The sequence below is a fragment of the Ambystoma mexicanum genome, chromosome 1p (assembly GCF_040938575.1).
Source record: "Ambystoma mexicanum isolate Mex_15411 chromosome 1p, UKY_AmexF1_1, whole genome shotgun sequence".
Taxonomy (NCBI): Eukaryota; Metazoa; Chordata; class Amphibia; order Caudata; family Ambystomatidae; genus Ambystoma; species Ambystoma mexicanum.
This window is the reverse complement of record NC_090921.1, coordinates 779243421-779264926: the sequence shown is the minus strand read 5'-3', so window position 1 is coordinate 779264926 and position 21506 is coordinate 779243421. Positions and strand designations below refer to the sequence as shown.

General features: G+C 46.9%; 1 protein-coding gene across 5 annotated transcripts in view; it reads left to right on the top strand.

Annotated features, from left to right (window-relative positions):
• Positions 1 to 21506, top strand: part of DENND4B (DENN domain containing 4B) — a 2051633-nt gene that overhangs the window by 766859 nt on the left and 1263268 nt on the right. For all 5 annotated transcript variants that reach the window (XM_069651381.1, XM_069651348.1, XM_069651357.1 and 2 more), the window contains one exon: positions 20317 to 20375. In XM_069651381.1, coding sequence (XP_069507482.1) covers positions 20317 to 20375 — 59 coding nt within the window. The remainder of the gene's footprint in view (positions 1 to 20316; positions 20376 to 21506) is intronic.

Genomic DNA, 21506 nt, shown 5'->3' with positions numbered 1-21506 from the left:
TAAAATATTCCCTTCAAAACCTTCCTCCTCTGGGTTTTGTTCCTCTTCGTTGCCTAAAAATTCGTTCTCCTCCTGGAAGAGGGAGTCCTCACCAGTGAGGTCGTATAAATTTACATCCTCTTGGGAGGGATTAAACAACCTAGGGAATTTAGCCCTGGGGTCCTCCTGAGGTCCCTCTCTTGCCCTCTTGGGTGTTGGTAGGTTTTGGGTCTCCATAAACCTCTCCATCTTCTCCATACAGAACTGGAGTCTCTCCAGGGTCTCCTGAGGTACCCCTGGGCGGTCTGGGGAAATAGGGTATTCGGCCTGAAAATGCTTTGACCTCTCCCATAACGTCGAAGAAAGGTCTCAGTCGCCGTCTGAAAAGCCTTCCGGCAGGCTAGGAGTCCATCTAGATGAAGGGGGAAGTTCCTGTCTTCCTTCCGGCCTTTTTGGCGTTTCTCTAGCCTACTGAGCGGTATTCGACGTATCTTTCGGCATCCGCCACTGGCTATTGGTGGAAACTATTCTTTCCAGGCTCTCAGCGATTAATTTGTCTGTCGAGGGCTCTGGTCTCGACGTTACGGGCGTCGCGTGTTCTACTACGAAGGGCGCTCTCGGACGGAGCGCTTCGTCTGGAGGTTTGGGGGTAACGCCCTTGTCTATGGAAAGCCCAGTCGCTGATCGCATTTGCGGTTGCGAGTGGGGCTTAAGACCCTTACGGTCTGAGGAGGACGCCGGTGGAACCTGCGTCTCCGATGGCGCTGATGGTTTCTTCGTCTTTGACGAAGAAGAGCCATGGGTTGTGTGTTTATGAGAGTGTCTTTTGTGTGCGTCAGTGTCGCGGGGGTGTTCATCCCCATAAGCAGGGCGTGAGCCGAGCTTGTCGGGGCCAGGGACAGACGACGAGGAGCACGAGCGCTCCTTTGAGGGGTGTACGACTTCCGAAGCGGATGTCGGGTTATCACGTTCCTCGTCACTTTCTGTGGCGGCCGCGGCAGGTGAGGAATCGGACCTCGACATGGCGTAGGCCGCCCAACTCTTGACCTTGCAGTCCTTTAAAGTTTTAGGCTTAAGAAGCTGACAAGCCGCGCAACCGTCTTCCTTGTGATCGAGGGGCAAGCAACGGTTACACCGTTTATGCTTGTCTTTCCAGGTGAACTTGCCCTTGCACCGCGGGCAAAACCTAAAGGGTGTCCTCTCCATAGCCGAGGAAATATTTAGTTGTGATATCAACCCTGAGGGAAAGGAAGGGGAAAGGGAAAGGCATTCTCAGAGGGGAAGCAAGAAATGTCCCACGACCCCACTCTCCCTACTGTGTTATGGCTGGCGAGGCCAGGCCACGTGTTCGGCAGCGCCGAAGGATCTCCTCCGACTCGTCTCTGCTGTCGAAATTCTTGCTCGGCGGAGGAAACAGCTTCTCATCTAGGTCAAGGGAGGGATCTATGTAATGGATATTAATAAAGAACGACCAAGGGTCGAGTAAATGAATTTGCAATGTCTCTTCGAGGAGCTCCGCGTAAAGGCAACCAATATCTGGGCGGAAAAAAACAATCTGAGGGACCTCGACGCGTGAGGGATTGTGGGTACACCGCACATCACTATAGGGATAGTGTTACAGACACGCCTTGTCGACGTCCCCTTTTCGACTACGAAAAACAAAATGCAATACTCCGCAGTGACCACTGGATGTCGGACTATGCACAGCATGTTATTCTAAGCAGATTAACAAACATCAGAAATTAAGTTACAACAACTTAATGACAATTGGTCCGCCTTTGATTCAAGAATCACAAAGGTTGAGAGACGTGTCGTTAATGCAGAAGATGTTGCTAGTAAAGTCCAAATGTTGGAGAGCTCTGTCAAACTCCTGCAAAAACAGACAGAAAATCTTGAAAACCGCAATAGGAGGAATAACCTTTGCATTATTGGCCTTTTGGAAGGCACTGAAGGAGATAACACAAGCATATTCCTAAATACAATGCTCCGCAAATACCTGGATCTGCCAACATCGACACAGTTTAACAATCAAAGAGCCCATCGCATTGGCCCAATCAACAATATACAGCCTTCCAACAATCCCCTCAGGAATCTAATTTTTGCTTTACTAGACTACACGCAGGTAAAACTTATAATGGAGAAAGTTAAGCTACGAAAGCAGCTCTTCTGGAATGGCAGGAAAATATTAATTTCTCAAGATGTCTCAAATGCTAAAGCCGCAAGGAGGAAACAAAAATTTACTTTTAGACCAGCCTTAAAACAATAAATGCCAGATATGGCATAATACATCCAGCTAGTCTTAAGGTCACCCTCAATGGCCGTACACCCAACTTTCAAGATCCAGCTGACTTAAGGAACTGGATTAAAAATTATAAAAAGGATGAAATTGACACCTCAAGAGCGCCTACTTGACTGTTTTAACTGATATGATTACAATATGATATGATATGATATGGTATTTATAACGCGCCTATACACAAGTGTTTCAAGGCGTGACGAGGCAAGGCAGGGGAAATCGAGGGAAGACAGACAGCGAACCTACAAGGCCAGGTGACATTGAGGCTCTTCCTCTCATACCGTACAAGAATGCCCAATCGCTCCTTTTAGACGGCAATCCCGTTCGGGAAACGCCAGACCCCAGCCGCAAAGGGAACAACGGTCGGGACAACAGGTGCTAGTTCCCACTCCCCAACCCTGATTCCTCCATCATTAGACATGGTAGTTTTACGGGTCTCTTTCCTTACCAGACAGAACCGTAGTAACGGTACCCACCTTGGTAGATTGCGGTGCAGCGGGGCTGTTCATAGACGATTTATGGGCTAAATCACAGAATTTACCTCGCTCTCCCAAAGCCATCGCCATACCCATGGAAGGGGTCGATGGTACGCCGCTGGTTTCAGGACCCATTCGGGAACAAACGTTCGCTTTAAAAATGTCCATCGGTTCCCACAGAGAAGAGATCATATTTGACATTATTAAGGCCGCCCACTATCCCGTCATTTTGGGGTTGCCTTGGTTAAGCCTGCACAACCCCTTCATAAACTGGTCAGCCGGTTCCATCTTCTTGGGGTCAGAACATTGTGTTCAACACTGTCTTGCAGACAGCGCTATAGGATTCGTTACTCCTCCTTCGCCTCCTGATAGATCCCAGAAGATTGTGGATCAGATCAGCCTCCTTCCTCCCGAATATGAAGAGTTCCAGGACATTTTTTCTTCTCCTCAGTTCTCGGAGCTTCCGCCTCATCGAAGAGACGATTGTTCAATTCGTCTTGAATCTTCACAGCCCATACACTTCGGCAAAATGTACATCCTTTCGGAGAAGGAAAAATCGGTCTTAAGACTGTATCTTGATAACAATCTTAGGAACGGACTGATAACGGAATCAGTCTCTCCGGCCGGGGCATCTTTGTTTTTCATAGCGAAGAAGGACACAGACGAATGAAGGCCCTGCATCGATTATCGAGTTCTTAACAAGATCACCATTCCCGATCGTTATCCGATGCCACTCATCCCTGATATCTTGGAGGCAGTAAAGGGGGCAACAATCTACACAAAACTGGATCTCAGAGGAGCTTATCACCTCATCAGGATTAAGGACGGGGATGAGTGGAAAACAACCTTTCGTACCTACTTTGGGCATTTCGAGTACCGGGTTATGCCCTTTGGTTTATCAAATGCTCCTGCTGTTTTCCAGAGATTTATCTACCACATTTTTTCTGATCTCCTTCTCCATACAACAGTAGTCTATCTTGACGACATCCTGGTGTATTCCAAGGACCCTACAGAACATCACCAACATGTGAGTCGGGTCTTACACCGATTACGGAACAACCACCTGTTCTGTAAACCAGAGAAGTGCAAATTCCATCAGACGACAGTAACTTATCTGGGGTTCGTCCTGTCCTCCTCCTGGGATTTCAATGGATCCACGCAAAGTAACAGCGATTCTGGAATGGTCTCCTCCACGTACCATCAAAGAACTCCAAAGCTTTCTGGGTTTCTCAAACATTTACAGGAAGTTTATAGCAGGGTTTTCTTCCATTGTTCTGCCACTAACAAGACTGCTCAAAAAGGAGAAGACTTTCGAATGGACAACAGAAGCTCAGTCAGCCTTCTATACTTTGAAAGCCCTTTTTACGTCGGCTCCGCTCTTGCGAACTCCAGACCAGAGCCTACCCTTTATTGTTGAAACAGACGCCTCTCACTTCGCCTTGGGAGCCGTGCTGAAACAGGCTCAGGCACATGGACCAGAACATCCTTTGGCTTATCTTTCTAAAACCTTCTCTCTCTCTGAAATCAACTACACAGTTTTAGAAAAGGAACTGTTGGCCATAAAGCGAGCATTTCAGGAATAGAGACATCTCCTTTTGGGTTCCCAACACCCTATCGAAGTACGCACGGATCATCAAAACCTTAAAAGCCTTCAATACACAGAAACACTTAACAGTCGGTAAGCTAGATGGGCACATTTCTTTTCCCCCTACAGCATAACATTCACAATCATCCCTGGTAAAACCAATCTACAAGCCGATGCATTATCACGCAGAGATCCAACTTGCAGACTTGGTTTTCAGACTGAAAGACTGTTTCCTCGGGCTACATTTATCGCTGTAGTCCAAGACTTCCTTCACTCAATTGCTTCCCAAACTGGTCTCGTCAAGGACTCTATCAGTCTTCAAACGGAAAAATGGGGTCTCTCCTTCGAAGACGGATGCTTTTATCAGGACCATCAAGTCTATGTCCCTACTCTCCAACTCCGTACCGAAGTGATGCATATGTGTCATGATTCCGTCATGGCCGGACATTGCGGTATAGCCAGCACTCAGGAGCTTGTATTAAGGCATTTTTGGTGGGAAACTCTGAGAAAGGATGTGAAAGACTATGTTTCATCGTGCGTGGTCTGCCTCCAAGCCAAAACCTCTCACAGCAAACCATTGGGGAAGTTGGCACTGGTACAGATACCTACCCGTCCCAGGCAACTGATTTCCACTGATTTCATTGTTGACTTACCTGCTTCAAAAGGTTATACCACCATTATGGTAACAGTCGACTACTTTACCAAATTAGCCCACTTTCTGGCTTTACCCTCAATACCGACAGCCCCGCAAATGGCCAGACACTTCATCAATTCAATTTTTTCTCAGCACGGTCTACCGGACAGTATAGTGTCCGACCGAGGTTCGCAGTACATTTCCCGATATTGGAAGCAGGTCTGTTCCGCGTTGGGAATTAAAAGAGCCTTAAGTTCGGGTTATCACCCTCAATCTAACGGGCAGACCAAACGCTTGAATCAGACTCTGGAAACATACCTACGTTGCTTTGTATCCGCTGCACAGGATAACTGGATGGAACTGTTACCCTTGGCAGAGTTTGCCTACAACAACGCTCCTCATGCATCCATTAGGACAAGTCCATTCCATTGTACCTATGGGTACAATCCCTCCTGTTCTCCTTCCTCCCTTCTCAAAGCCTCGGCATTTCCAGATGCCGACGCCCTTATGGGCGACATCCAACAGGGACATCTTCTGGCCAGCACTGCTTTGCTGGAAGCTCAGGAAAGATCCAAACGCTTTGAGGATTTGCATCGATCACCATCTCCCGAGATTTCTCCGGGGGATTTGGTTTGGCTCTCGGCAAGATTCCTTCCCAGACATTTGATTCCGTCTAAATTGTCTCCTAAATTCTTTGGACCTTTCACAGTATTGGGGTCGAAGGGTTCTCTAGCCTTTGAATTACAGCTTCCACCATCATGGTCCCGAATCCACCCAGTATTCCATGTATCCCAACTCAAGCTCCATGTTCCAGACCGATTTGGCCGTTCTAAGGTCTGTCCTCCACCTGTGTCAACTGATGATGGCCCCGAATTCGAAGTCTCCGGTGTTTGTGATTCTCGTTATCATCATGGTCGACTTCACTATTTGATCCACTGGAAGGGGTACACTGTAGCGGACCGTTCGTGGGAACCAGCCTCTGCTGTCCACGCACCTTTGCTTGTCCGCCGCTTTCACAGGTTTCACCCCGACAAACCAGGTGGGGGGCCCTTAGAGGGGGGCATACTGTCATGTCTCGCTGGCGCCGCGGCTCCCTTTTGCGGCGCTGGAGGTTGCGGACTATGGCCCTCATTACGACCCTGGCGGAGATCGTGGTGCAATATGCACCATGGAGCACGGCGGAAAGCTGCCGATACCGCCATGGGGGTTGGCGGATTTACCGCCCCATTCCGACCTTGGCGGGGCGGTAAATCCCCATTCCCCATTTTACCCTTCCCCATTCCCATTTTTGCCCCATAGGGTATAATGGGAGTGGGGAAGGCGTTAATTACGCCACCGTAAAATACGGTGGCGTAATTAACAACAAGGTCCCGTAGCGCCATGGATTTCTCCGCCCGGAAAAACCAGGCGGAAACCGCTCCATGGCGCTACGGGAACTCGTAGTAGGGCGGACGGGTCCGCCGCGAATACCGCTGGCGTAAACCCACTCCGCCAGGGTCGTAATGAGGCCCAATGTCTTTATTTCCCTCTCCCAGCATGGCTCCTGTTACTATGGGTAGCGGTGCAGTGCTTCCGTGTTCAGTCAGACGTCCTCTGACGTCACCACGCTGTTCCAGGGATCCCGGATATGGTGCAGCGGAACCACAGCTCAGCGCGTCGCTTCTCTCCCCAGACGCTCCGTAAGTTCGCAGCTAGGGTGCATGTTACCTACATCCTCGCCTTTGCTTACCTTCTCTCTCTATCTACCTACAGACTTGAGTCCTTATCCAGCCTCCCACTCCCGACATCCGAGACTCTTCAAGATTCTTCGTTAGTCACTTCCTCCCGACACGCTGGGTACTGCTCTTTTTCACTTCTGTCTGATTTTTCCGAATGTCTATCCTTCAGCTCATATCCCGTTTGTTTATTTAGAGTACAGAAGCAGTCAGGGTCCTGCAAATAAGAATCCTTCCCGCATTGAAAAGCGACATACCGAGGATGACTGGATCCATCCTGCTACATCTTCGTTCCGGCAAAGTTTTCTCCCCCAGGAGGGTTTCCCTGGGATCCCTCACACAACCCCTTTTTCCCTTTCTAGGAGAGGGGAGGTGTCGGGGTCCTCAGGGGACTCCCCAAGTGCCTTGTTGATTGCTGCACCATCAGGTTAGTGATTGAAATTCTTACAGCTTTGGAGAAGACCCAGAGGAGGGTACTTCACAGCCCTGGCAGTCCCCATCAGCGTTTTCTGACCCTGATGCCCTAAACCTGTCCCCTCCCAAGGACTCACCCAATAGGAACACGTCACATATAGACGATCAACCTACATTTAATGCACTACTACGCAAGGCAGCAGCGCATTTCGAAATAGACACTGGGGAGATTTCTCCTGACATTGACTTTGTGGAGAGGGTAATAAAGGAGAACCCCCCCTGTCAGCCAAACCATTCCCCTCCTCGCCTCAATAAGAAGACGAATTATCCCTTCACTATCTACCCCCGCGTTGGTCAGAGGGGTCAACCCGAGGATAGAAAAACTATTTAGTCCCTCTCCTTCAGATCCGTTGTACGTCAGGGGCCACTCTGTACCAGACTCCCTAGTGGTGACAAATACAAGAAAAAGAGCAGGGGTCCCGCTGTCAACCAGCGAGGCACCATCAGATAAAGAAGGCAAAAAATTGTATGCCCTAGGGAAAAGGATCACAACCTCTGCTGCTTTTTCCACAAGGATTGCAAACAACAACTCCTTGCTAGCAAGTTACGCAGATGCACAATGGAGCAAGCTACGTAAAGACGTCGAGGAGGTGCCAGAACCCCTACGTACACGGCTTCTGGCCACGATTACTGAAGGGACCCTGGTCAACCAAAGCATCGTGAAAAACACTCTGGATGCTGCAGAAACGGCTGGCCGTTCCCTCATACAAGGAATACTCCTCAAACGCCATGTCTGGCTGCGTAATTCGGGGTTAAACCTGAAACACAAGCATCTCTAATCAACAAGCCTATAGAAAATGCCAACCTCTTTGGGAAAGCGGTTGATGAGGCACTAGAAACGGCAAAGAAAGAGTTTGACACCATCAAAACCCTAGACCAGATTTCTAGGCCTCCTAACAGACGTGGCTACGGCAATAGGCGCTTTTTTCGAGGCCAACGCCAGCTGCAAAATCAGCAGCAGCAGCAGTACTCTGCAAACAACTGGTCCTCTAACCAAGGTGACAGTGGACAATACAACCAGAGGGGACAACGCCGTGGCAAAGGGAGAGGTCGGGGTTCCACCCCCAGAGGCTCCCAAGCCACCAACACTAAATGACTCGAAGATTCGGGTCCCCTCCCATGCAACGCCGGTCGGGGGCAGATTAACATCCTTTCTTCCAGCATGGGAGGGAATAACATCAGACCGCTGGGTACTATCAACCATAGCCCACAGCTACTGTATAGAATTCAACAGTTCCCTAACATACAGACCCCCAAGGGGACGACGCATGACACCAGAACACCTCGCCATCCTTCTGCAAGAAGTAGACCAACTACTGGAAAAAGGGGCCATAGAGGTCGTGCCTCTATCTCAGGTTACGGAAGGTATTTATTCAGTGTACTTCCTTGTACCCAAAAAGGACTTAACCATGGGCCCTGTACTAGATCTGCGCCCAGCAAACAAATTTGTCAAACCTCAAAAGTTTCGTATGGTGACCTTACAGGAAGTGATCCCCCTGCTATCACAAGGAGATTACATGACAACACTGGACATGAAAGATGCATACTTTCATATTTTAATGTTGCCAGTGCACAGGAAATACCTCAGGTTCATGATAGAGGGCAAACACTACCAGTTCAGAATGCTACCCTTCGGCATAACATCAGCACCGAGAGTATTCACGAAAGTACTGGCAGTGGCAGCGACCCACCTGCGCATGTTGTCCATCCCAGTATACCCTTACCTCGACGATTGGCTCATAACGGGATTCTTACGAAACATGCTTCTCAAATACCCAAAAGACTGTAGACCTTTTGTTCCAACTGGGCTTCTCCATCAACGAGAAAAAGTCCAGCTTAGACTCCAGCCAAATCAAACAATTCCTAGGGGCTCTAATTCGAACAAAGGACGGCCTTGTCTTCCCCTCCAACGAGATGGTACAAAACCTGCTGTTTCAGATCCCTCAATATGTGGCAGGTCGAGAGGTGACGGTACGCACAGCAATGCGCTTGCTAGGAATGATGGCGTCATGTATTTATTTGGTTCCTCACGCGCGCCTGCGCCCAATGTAGGAGTGGCTCAACAGCCAGTGGTGTCAGGCCAGCGGACAATGGGACGATCTAGTGGTGGTCTCGCAGGCCTTGGTTGTCTCGCTACAGTGGTGGTCGAAGGAAAACCTTGTAATAGGGAAACCATTCGCCACCCCCGCAGTGGAAGCCACTCTAACCACAGACGCATCCCTCACAGGATGAGGGGGGCTCACCTATCCCATCGGACTGCTCACGGAGTGTGGACTCCGAGCGTAGCATCCAAGCACATAAACTTACTGGAACTACTGGCCGTGTTCAAGGCACTAAAGGCCTTTCAGGCACACCTACAGGGGAAGACAGTGATGGTCCTCACGGACAGCACCACAGCCATGTACTACCTCAACAAGCAAGGGGGCACTCACTCTCCGGGACTGTCCAAGCTGTCCCAGAACATCTGGAAGTGGGCTCTCAAACACAACATGTTCCTACTGTCACAACATGTACCAGGGGAACTCAATCTGCTAGCAGACGAACTCAGCAGAGACTTCCCTCTGCCCTCAGAGTACGAATGGCGGTTACACGAAGACATCGTCTTCGACGTTTTCACACAATGGGGATTCCCAGAAATAGACCTGTTCGCAACCCTGGAGAACTCACAATGCCAAGATTACGCCTCCAGGTACCCCCAGAACCAATCCAAGGGGAACGGTCTATCGATTCCATGGTCAGTGAAATTTGTTTACGCTTTTCCCACCGACTCCCCTTCTCAACAAGATTGTGCACAAGATGCACCAGGAACAAGTTACCATGATATTAGTGGCCCCTATGTGGGCCCGGCAGCCATGGTTCGCTCACCTGATGGAGAGGTCTCTATCTCCTCCAGTGAACTCCCCTGCCCGTACAACATGCTGTCACAGGACAAGGGCAGGACACTGCATCCATGCCCTCAGACCATGAACTTAGCAGCCTGGCTCCTGAGATCATAGAATTTGGACATTTACAACTCCTTCAGAGATGCATGGACATCCTCAGGGAGGCTAGAAAGCCTAACACTCGTCACTGTTATTCTAGCAAATGGAAGAGATTTGTCATCTGGTGTAGAGGAAGAAACATCAACCCTGTTGACTGCTCTCCCACACAAATTGTTCTGTACCTGACCCATTTACTGGACTCAGGTCTAGTATTCAATTCTATTAAAGTCCACCTAGCGGCACTTTCTGCATACACCACTTCCCAACTTAAAGTGTCATGGTGGAAAGTGCCAGTTATTAAAGCCTTCATGGAGGGGGTAAAGAGAATACACCCTCCGATAGCAAACCCAGCTCCCGGCCGGGACCTAAATGTGGTACTTACCAGGCTCATGGGCTCACTCTTTGAACCCATGCACAAGGCAACTCTTAAAGACCTCACTCTTAAGACTGCCTTCCTATGTGCCGGAGAGCGAGGGATTCAGATACTCCCAGCTCCGCCACTGGCTCTCGAGCAGGGAGATGAAACGTCACGGAAGCAGAGCCCTCACAGCCCTGGAACTCACCCTCACAGGGTCCCCGCCAAAGGGCAGAATCTCCATCCTCTACAAGCTCTTGGACAGAACAGACCCATCCCGCAAAGAGCCATATATGCTGAAGTGGGAAAACGACATTGGGAGGTCTATCGAGGTGGAGGAGTGGAACCACATCTGGGCAAGAGCAAACAGAAGCTCAAAATGCGTCTCCAACAAGGAAGGGGCATTTAAGGTATGCTTCAGGTGGTATCGGACCCCGGAGACACTCAATAAATGCAACCCCACAATTCCCCCGGCTTGCTGGAGAGGATGCCCGGACAAAGGCACACTCTTTCATCTGTTCTGGTCATGTCCCAAGGCTACTCAATTCTGGAAAACAGTGCTGGATCACATCAATAAAATCACAGGACTTACTATCCCATGGGACCGGGGCATCGTTCTATTGGGATCAAGCGGGGAGGGCCAATTCCCCCTCTCCGGGCACAGAGCAGAGCTATGCTCCCACCTGTTAACGGCCGCAAAAATCTCCATAGCTAGGCTGTGGAAAAACCCAGAGGGCCCGGCAGTACAAATGTGGTCGACAAAATGCTGGGACATAATTGCAGCGGAAAAAATTACGGCCCTTTGGTTCGGAAACAGAGACCAATTATCCCAAACATGGGCTCCCTTTTTGGACTTCACCCAGAAATTCCCAGGTCTGGCACGACAACCCCCCTCCCTACGATGGATGGACAAAACCGAATAAACACAAAGGGGACAAAGCAGAGCAGAGGTACAGATTGGCCCAGGGTCCGGACTGCTAATGAACTCAGGAATGATGCTCCAATGCCCGAATAATCTATCGCTCACCGCAATCTAAGAACGACTCAGTACCTAAAGCCCATACTAGGATCCCTTTCCGCCCACATGCAATCCATCACTGCCCATCAGGGCTAGACTAAACGCTTGCTTCGACCCATGAACTGCCCTCTGACCTGTTATGATTGTTGTTTTGTTATGAAGGACATTGTCCTTGTTGTTCTACTACTTGCACCTCTAAACTCAATCGCGCTGCGCGCAGCGCTCTTTATGTATTCGCAAACAGTTGATGCAATGTATGTACAAAACCAATAAAAATATATTCGGGAAAAAATAAAAAAGACTGCCTTCCTAATAGCTATCACCTCCATTAAGAGAGTAAGTGAACTACAGGCTCTTTCTGTTCTAGACCCCTTTGTAACGGTTCACAAAGATAAGGTGGTTCTACGCACACACCCATTGTTTGCACCGAAATTCATCTCGAAATTCCATGTCAACCAGTCAATAGAACTACCAACGTTCTTTCAAAACCCTTCAAATTTGGGAGAAAAAAGCCTGCATACACTTGATGTGCGCAGAGCTGTCATGTTTTATATGGAAAGAACTAGACCACTAAGAAAGACTAATCAGTTCTTTGTCTCTGTGGCAGCAGGAAGAGAGGGAGATGCAGTCTCAAAGTCCACTATATCTAGATGGATTGTTCAATGCATCACTCTGTTTCTCTCTTGCTAAGAGAGAACTACCCTTCAAGCCAAGAGCATACTCTACTCGAGGCACTGGGGCATCCATAGCATTCATTGCAAATGTTCCCCTTGAGTCCATTTGCAAAGCGGCAACCTGGAGTTCTGTACACACCTTTATAAAACATTACTGTCTAGATGCCCACTCTAGATCTGATTCCCTGGTTGGACAAGCAGTATTAAGACATCTTTTCTCTACTGTTCCTTCTCACAACCCACCTCCAACTCCGGGTACTGCTCGCTAGTCTATGCACAGCATGTGATTCTAAGCAGATTAACAAACATCAGAAGACAATGCATTACTTACCGTAAAAGCATTTCTGATGGTTGTATCTGCTTAGATTCACATGCGCGCCCACCCTTCCTCCCCGCTCGGATGGAAGGAACATAGACATCTTTTTATATATATCTCTCTTTTCTGTACTCACTCGCGTCTAGAAGGCTCCCTCAGGGCAGAAAAAATACAAACAGAGGGACCTCGACACGTGAGAGATTGTGGGTACACCGCACCTCACTATAGGGATAGTGTTACAGACACGCCTTGTCGACGTCCCCTTTTTGACTACAAAAAACAAAATGCAATACTCTGCAGTGACCACTCGATGTCGGACTATGCACAGCATGTGAATCTAAGCAGATACAACCATCAGAAATGCTTTTACGGTAAGTAATGCTTTGTCATTTGTCTCTTCCATGAAAGGTTTCAGCACTCTGATTTCTCTGAGAATAGCTTGCGCTCCTGGGTCTAAGGAATCATTTTTGGAGGTGGTGAATCACTCTTTTTCCTCTTAAGAGTATTGGAGGGAGATGCTGGTATGTCTTTCTGCTGACCCCTTTTAGATGCCATTATAATTAATTGCGTAGCAATGGTTTGCACCTACGGAGTGAGGTGTATCGGCAATCTGCCCCCAGCCCAGGAAATGTAATAATGTATCCAAGAACAATAATAAATATTAAAATATTTCAGTGATAAAATTCCTCAGTTTCTGTGAGGATTCTATAAATGGAATTGTTCTGGTGAAGAGGAGTCGAATTTAATAAAATTACGCTACAGCACAACATTTTTTCAAAAATAAGCTTTTAAGCTAGAAGATAATGTAAAAAATCCATACTCGTGTGTTTAAACCAGCATTTCTTATAAAAGAGTACTTGTTGTCAAAGAAACGTGTTATCAGTGAATTAGCGCTCCTCACGGAGTACCTCTCCCAACCAGCTGACAGGAGACGTCAGATTCATTTTCCACGGGACTCCACTGTCACAGGCCTTTCCCTCGGTAGTCCCCAGTCATGGGAGGCGAGTTCACCCAGCTCCTCAGAGAGACGCCACGGACCACCAGGGACACATAAGGACGATGGTGCAACCTTAGTTAAAGGTTAGTTAAGTGCAGAAAAAGCTTTATGAAGCTTTTTAATATATAGAAGCCGCAGGAGCGCACAGGTCAGGCTGTCGCTCTCATCGGTGCCTAGCCACACCCCTCCTACGGAGAACCATCTAAAATTCAGAAACTTCTTACAACCAGGCTCTTCAGCTCTGAACAGGATGAAAACGACTGAACAACATCCACACACCACGAAACGAACACACACACAGAAAAGGAGCCCAGCCAAGCCTGAGACGGAAAGAACAAACCCGACCATGAGCCTAGAATCAGCAAAGAACCAGACCTATCAAAGCAGTCCTACAAGCCTAAGCAAACACAACCTGCTAAGAGAAACGCGCCTGGAAAAAGGGAGCACTACCACTAAAATACCCTGGGAAACCCCCTATTCGAACAATCGATTACCTCACTCCTGCTTGCATTTAACCTTCCCGCTTAGACCGGCCTCATCAAGCATACACCTTATTTGTATAAACCAGCCACTCTCGCACTTAGCAGGTATCGCCAGGTCAATCACTCCAGTCTAATAGTATAGTGAGGCCTTATGCCCTTGCTGCACCCAAAAGAAAGCAGGAATTGTTACAAACCCTACGTATGACTAAGAATAGGGAGTGTGCCACACCGTAGTGGAGGGCAAGAGAGAAGAGAGGCGCCTAGATCAGAAGGGGGGTTGGAGACCAGAAGTGTATCTCATCCCGATAGAGGGCCAAAGGTGGAAACAGGAGAGGTAGAACGATGACACTTTATCGGACCACAGAGGGTGAGAAATTTGTCACACATAAAGGAATGCATCTGGAGGCAGAAACCGTGCAGTTCATGGACTGACCACAATGCACCGGAAACCCATCTCTCCCAGAGGAACTTGTGGGGTTGGTAATGGCTACATACTAGAAGGTACGATGGCGGAAGGGATTTGGGACCCACTTAGTCAGATAGTCAGGGTAGGAAATGTATTGCCACTAACTGTACTAAAATCTTACCCTTCTGCATACACCTTGTCAAACTGAACAAAACGCGACCATACCTCTCAGCACCACAAACCGCACACACTTCACAACACCACGACAACCCACATGGCGACTACCAACCGAAAAACACACCTACACTCAGTGACCGGTTTCTCTGAATTGGAGCTTCCAACAGCACATCACAGCTCTCTTGCTCCTTTTCACACTCAGTCTTACAAACTATGAGAAATCTGAAGGGGCTTCCCTAACTAGTCATCTGGGATCTGTCATCCAGGTGGCCAGGACACGGCCATCGCTATTGGATCCAGTTCCTGTGGGTGGACCATTGAGGTCGGATCACCTGGATTGGAGTCCTCGTGGAGTTGAATTGGGTATCCGATGGTTGAGGTGCAGTATACCCCCTTCTTCCAACACCTTTTCCCCATCCTACCCCGTAGGATATTCAGAAACACTGCCGCCCCCACCTTTTTCCACACAAACACTTTCGCAAACCACGAAAGACAACGGACTAACACCAGAGCTGTTTACCTCACATGTCCCGATACAAGGGTCAGGCAAAGTCAGACAATTGACCAAAATCACACACACCTGACGGCCCTTCCCCTTTCCCTTCCCTACAGGGATAAAAGGTGGAGCATGAGGTCACAGTACGAGCAAGGCAGACCGCACAACGATTCAGCTATCCAAGTATGGCAGTTCTAGAGGAGGAGAAAGGTGGCGAGAACCGAAAGGGTGACGAGGAGAGAAGCAGCCTTGCCCTTCCCGACCCAAGCCTGCTCAGCCTCGGTGGAAGGAATCGTAAGACCGCAAACAATAGCCAGCGTGTGTTGCAGATGTCAATGGTACACAGGGCCCTCCTCTGCTGATAACCAAGCCAGGGAGAGACGCTTGCCACCGTGGTACTGTCCTTGACTCCATAGACAAGAAAAGCCAAGCGGTTCAACACAGCCGGTGAGTCGAAGGGAGAACCGATGAGAAACCGAACTGTGTCGAACAAAAGTAGCAACCGGCTAATTGAAGAAAAGTACAAAGAACTGTTAAGAGGGGAAAACCAGCTGCAGAGGAGTCCGGCACCACGTGGGTGCTCACTCGAGAAACTCTGGGCGATTACCCTATTGTTGAAACTATTGTTACCAGAAGTCCTTTGGAACAGGGCGAGAAAGGGATCAAACTGGTCATACAGGGGTCTAGTAAAATCCTCTATTCAGTCGAAAGTCTTTGACCGGCAGAAGATTTTAAAGTTAAGGGAAGTGAATCTGGCATCGTAAGAAAGTAGAAGAAATTGTGCGATTGGTAAAAGTTGGCAAGAGTGAACCTGACAGAGATGCTGATGGAAAGGGGCGAAGCCTAAAGTCCCGATGAATAGTGTTTTGACAGAGGGATGTACACAGTGAACTGTTTCAAAAGACATTGACTCGTGAATGCAAGGACAGCCATAGTGAACCAGACGGAGGGATGCTGACGTTCAAGATGGATCTGAGCCCGGAAGAGGGGGATCCAGGTGTGGGAAGTAATCACCCAACGTCCAACCGAAAACAAACTTTTTTTATTTTTTTTATTTAATACATCAGGTCCTTGAGAAAAGAGACTTGCCCATCGGTTGTCCTGATAGCTGAGAACGGAACTGCCGTCTCGTTCTAGGAAAACTCGAGAGTGTGCTGTGCTCAGAAGTCCCACCATGTCCCGTGCTAAAAATGTGGGGAAAGGAGATCCCGGCTACCACATCCTGACCTATTTGTGAACCCTATCCCACACTCTTTTTGTATTTAGCTGTAAGGACTGGCAATAGGTTTTTTATTCTAGGCCCTTTATTTATCAAGACACCACTAGGACTGCGTTATTATTATTTGATGGTCCTAGCTTGCTCCCATCTTAGCTTTAGGTTTAAATTAGGTGTTTTTCCAACCTGCATATCTAGTTTAATAAACACCCTTGAACTGTGATCACCTGTGTCTGTCTTTACTGTTGCCACCATGAGTTCCTTACATATGGTGTCAGCGGTGGGATTTGACTCAATTGAAACTAATTGGGGAACCCAACAATTTCAATAACTTAGTCAGAGAGACTCTACCCCTTCCATCGCCACCAAGGAATCAATAGGGTTTGATATCTGCAGTAGTAGGGAAGCTATTATCCCTCCGGGCAAAAGAGGAATGATTATTAGTCCTACCCCCTGTGGGGTGTTACATACGATTGGCCTCAAGATGTGGCCTAGCGTGGAAGTTTGGGATAGACATCTTAGCAGGCGATATTGATCCTTACATAACCTATCCGGCCACCCTCGTTGCATTACAGATCCACCAAAGCGCCACCATATTGCTACTTTACGTGCGCTCTGCCAAATCTGAAATTGTCTTTCAGGGATGGAGTTAAGGGAACCCTTTCTATTGACTGTGGGGCAATATAACCCACAATGACTCTACTAGAACACTAAAGTGACAGTGGTTTTTATTATTTTTTAAAATAAACTGTTCCATTTTACTGAGGATTCCCAGCCTGAAGACTGGGAATATTCATACAGCATGCACATCTATGAAAGATTCCAATGCTGGAGAACAGAATTTACAGGTAAGTAGCTCATAGCTTTTCTTTTACTCTATTTAGCGTGGATCCCTTTGTGGCATACAAATGAAATGTCATTAGAACATCCCTGGGGCAAATCGATTCACCTTCCCTATGCGGGCCTACTCTCTGAACCCTGTTGAGTACTATTCCAACTGCATGAGCCTCTAGATCTAGAAACTGGATTATTTGTTGAATTCAGGAGGCTACAGTTTCTACTTCTGTACTCTCGAAATGACCTTCCAACTTTTCGATATGATTAAAGGCCATTTTGTTGAATAATATATTTTTCACTAAGGAGAGAATGCGTCATTTCTCAATCTTGTTGCAGCTACTGGATTGCATTTTCATTGGTATCCACCGGCTGGACCGTTGATGTCATTTTTGCTAGCGTTACCTCAGTGTTGTGTTACTATTCTTTGTGGTTGCTTGTAATACTTTAAGACTTTTTCAACTGATGTCATCTCGCAGTGAGGCCATACAAGCTAGGAGATCATGTTTATAAGGTGCTATTGATTTTGGGATACTGTGGTAATTTGTAATACTGTGGTAATGCCGTTGAAGGACAGTGATAAGACTGTCTCTTCTTGAGGGCTTTCACCCACCCTCCCCCACACTTTCAGGTATTCCCTAATTGCGTGTTGGTTTGGTTGTCTCACAATTCTGATTGTTTGGATCATTTGGGGTGTATTGACTAGGGAGTGACACACATAGACACAAAGCAATGAAGTTGGCAAAACTAGCAAGCAGCAGGGAGTACAGTAATGAAAGTGTTGTAAAGTTGTATGTTCCTGCACATATTAATCTGAAATTCACTGCTTATCCAAATGAAGTTGCTTTTTTGATGACATTACACAATCCCGTAACTTGCTTTTTGTTGGAATGAGCAGTGTGACCAAAACAGCTCAGATACCACTGTTTCAGAATGGGGATTCAATGTTAGTATACGTGGCTCCAAAAGATATGACTTCTTCAGCTGCAAGATGTGTCTGTAAACCTGAGGGCTAAGTGGGGGGTTTCTTTTAAGCAATGATACCCGAACAATGGGCCCCGCTGCGTATCCACCCGATCTGACTGGGATCGGATATCATTGCTATTAGTACTCGCAAACCCGGGGTGCTGACAGCAATGTATTTTGTATGAACAAGCGCCAATGTCTGTCACAGAGCTGGAAGACGGGTCTCCAAGCAGAGCCCCTCTTCCATTTTCATGGCAGTCAGGGAGGTTGGATTGGTGGCGACAGTTGAGCTGCTGCCAAAACAATAAGGTGAGTGGGTTAAGGGGTGGGGAGAGGAGGGAACAGTAACAGAGGGAAGGGTGAGGGTGGTTGGAAGATGGCGGAGCAGGGGACCATCAGGTTGCTTGGAAAGTGGACTTGTATCGTTAGATTCAGTCCACGAGCCAAGTAACCTAATTGGCTGGCTCACTCGCCCCGGTTGCTAATTCTTTTTATGTGTAATGGGTCTTATGTTAGTGCCACCTATGTACTGGATTCCCATTGCAAGTCTTTGCTTTGAGTCCACTCTTCTGGACCTTCATGGGCAAGTCAGCCAGAAGAGTGTCATAAGGTGTGGCCTCCATGTTCTCTACCAAGCCAGGGAATATAACTCTTGAGGGCCCTATTGTCTAGGGTCTTCTGCAACCACAACTCAGCTGAACGTGCTGAAGTAGCAGTGTCTAAGGTGGCTTTGTTGGATACTGCTCGGGTATTCAAAATCATGGCACCATTTCTAAAGTCTGGTAGGGACGTGGCAGCCAATTTGTATATGACCCAAACAAGCTTCACTGTCTTAACACTTCACACGCTCTGCTAGGGAATCGGAGCGTTACAACCAGAAACAGGATGAGCTCTAGTACCTATTGAGGTTTCCTTTCATGAGGGGAGGCTATCTGCCAGTTCTGGCGAGCCCCCATTAAGTCATTTTATTGCAGTGGATGCAGACTTAAATATGTGACTGTTTTGTGGAGTGCTATTTGTCATTTTAGCTGATCCAGAGTGCTAAGCCGCATTGTGAATGGTGTCATGGTAGAAGTACAAACACATTTTAATCAGTTACCTAGATTGTCCGATCAGGTGATGGGTTCATTTGTCTGGAGTTAAAGGGGAGTAACCCAGGGAATATTCTCTAATTGGTGTGGTTCGATCCCACACATGAGTTGAGGTTCTCCCTATCTGGGGCAAAAGCTTTGTTTGGCCCAATTGCCTACAAAAACATTGACGGCTTAGACATAGCAATATAGGTTAATGTGACATGACATGACATGACATGGCAAAACAATCTTGTGTAACAAACCAACTTATTCTCATATGCCCCAGCCACTTAGCCTATCATGTTATAACATAAATGTTATGTTGTCCCATTCAGGCAATAAGCAGGCTTTGGCCAGTGGGATACACAAATCAGTTGATTTATACTTGATTCTTCATATAAGTTTCATCAGTTTATAGGTTTGAAGTTGTGACACTGCATCCACCGTTCCATCTTCTTTTCATGCTGTCACTCTTGAAACTCTTTCAAGCATCAAACCCCAGGGTTCCCTGGACCTCACTCATACAGGCTGCATACGCACAAGACAATTAGGATAACGCAGCATACCAAACGTAGCACAGCATTTCAGCCAAGTGTGCCTGTGTATGCCAGAAATATGCCTCATGGGAATTTGGTTGTTCTCTCTGTGTGGAAGGCAAACCGAAGACAAAATAGCCTTTTGACCTGTATACAATGTGTTTAAGTAGTGAGGTAACATAAAGACTTGGTTGTAGTCAGTAATCTTCAGTTGAGAATGGTTTGTGAAACAGTAGAACATGTTGGTAATAACGTAATAGTTATCGTGTGATATATTGTTCTTTTCTAGATTGCGGGGATAGGGATTGATGAATCACAATGGGTTTATATTGACCCTGAATGATGGATATTATTGCAAGGAATATGTGTGTACTTCATATGAATTTCCGTCCCCAAAAATCAGTCCGAAGAAATTGCTACTAAGATGGCAATTATGAGCAACCTGTTTCGATCTAACCCTTTTTCAAATTTCAGGATGAATAGATGAGAATTACAAGTCTGCAATGGACCTGGCGCGGTCCAAGTTGTCTGTTTTAAGCATTCGGAAGTTGTCTGTAATATTTAGAGAATTGCTTATTGTGCAGTTATATTGCATGTAGCTCAACTGAATTAATTTTTTCTCCCCTTCAGATGTCATCCTATGATAATGTGTTACTTACACAGCCTGTTTCATCTCCCCTGCCTCTCAGGTAAGACACAGCTTGTAACTCCTTATTTGAGATATGCCTGTGAATTCAAAATAACCACACTTTGTACAGGTGTATGTAGTTCTTGGCCAAAGGTACGCCTGACCATGATATGTAGGGTAATAAGAACACATAACATCAGACAGTGCAATTATGATATTTATTATAAAAGTAGAACCCATTTTTGAAAAGTATAACTAAACAGAGCTTTTTATTGCTTCAAAAAATAAATGTAACATGATATATAGCAGTGTAAAATACATTTCCTAAGAATGCATCTGAGGTTACTGGAAAGGATGCTGAGCATATGGTGGGATGAATGTATTTTATGATGAGGAAAATGTTAAAGTTCTTAATTAGTTTCCCCACATTTTAATATGATTTTTTTTTACTCTCAGGCAGTCAATAGGGATGCAATTTATAGAAATTGTAAATTAAATGTTTTATAAGGATAATGTATGTAAACTGGATGAGGCACTTGACATACATGATCCCCAGGTCAGGTGGGGTTAACCCAAAGGTCCTTTTTCGGTCAGACAGATTTTTTGACTTTTTAGTTCCTGATTGCTGAAACAGAATACTGTAGGCCAGAACGCCTAACATATTGTGGCGAAATAAAAAACAGATGCTCATGCAAAAGGGCAGATGCTAAACAATGCCTTTGTTTTGGTGTGATTGGTATTGCCAAAGCACGTATTTTGACATGGTAAACAAACGTGGATCTGAGAAATGCGGTGAGTTTCATATATTTGGAGATTACAAATGATACCTGTCCAATTACTACATATGCCAATTTGGCATCAATATGTTTTCTAAATTGGTTAAAGTCAGTCTACAGGAAATGGCAGCTAAAGGCAAAGCATGAGTAGTGTGTTATAAAGGCTTATATCTCGAGTTGGCATGAGACCACTTCAATAACAAGGGTGGCTGCATTTAGGCTCCCATTAAAGCTGAGAACAGATATGCAATTACAACTTTTGGGAGGGTTTTAGTAAATTGCAAATGATAATGGTATGGGATATGTTCTATGTATATGTTGTCTTTGCAGCCTTGGTCAATGCTTTGAAGCCCAGGTCGTTTGAGGTGTGAATGTTGTACAACATTCTTGCTATTCTGTTTTCCCTTCATGTTTTA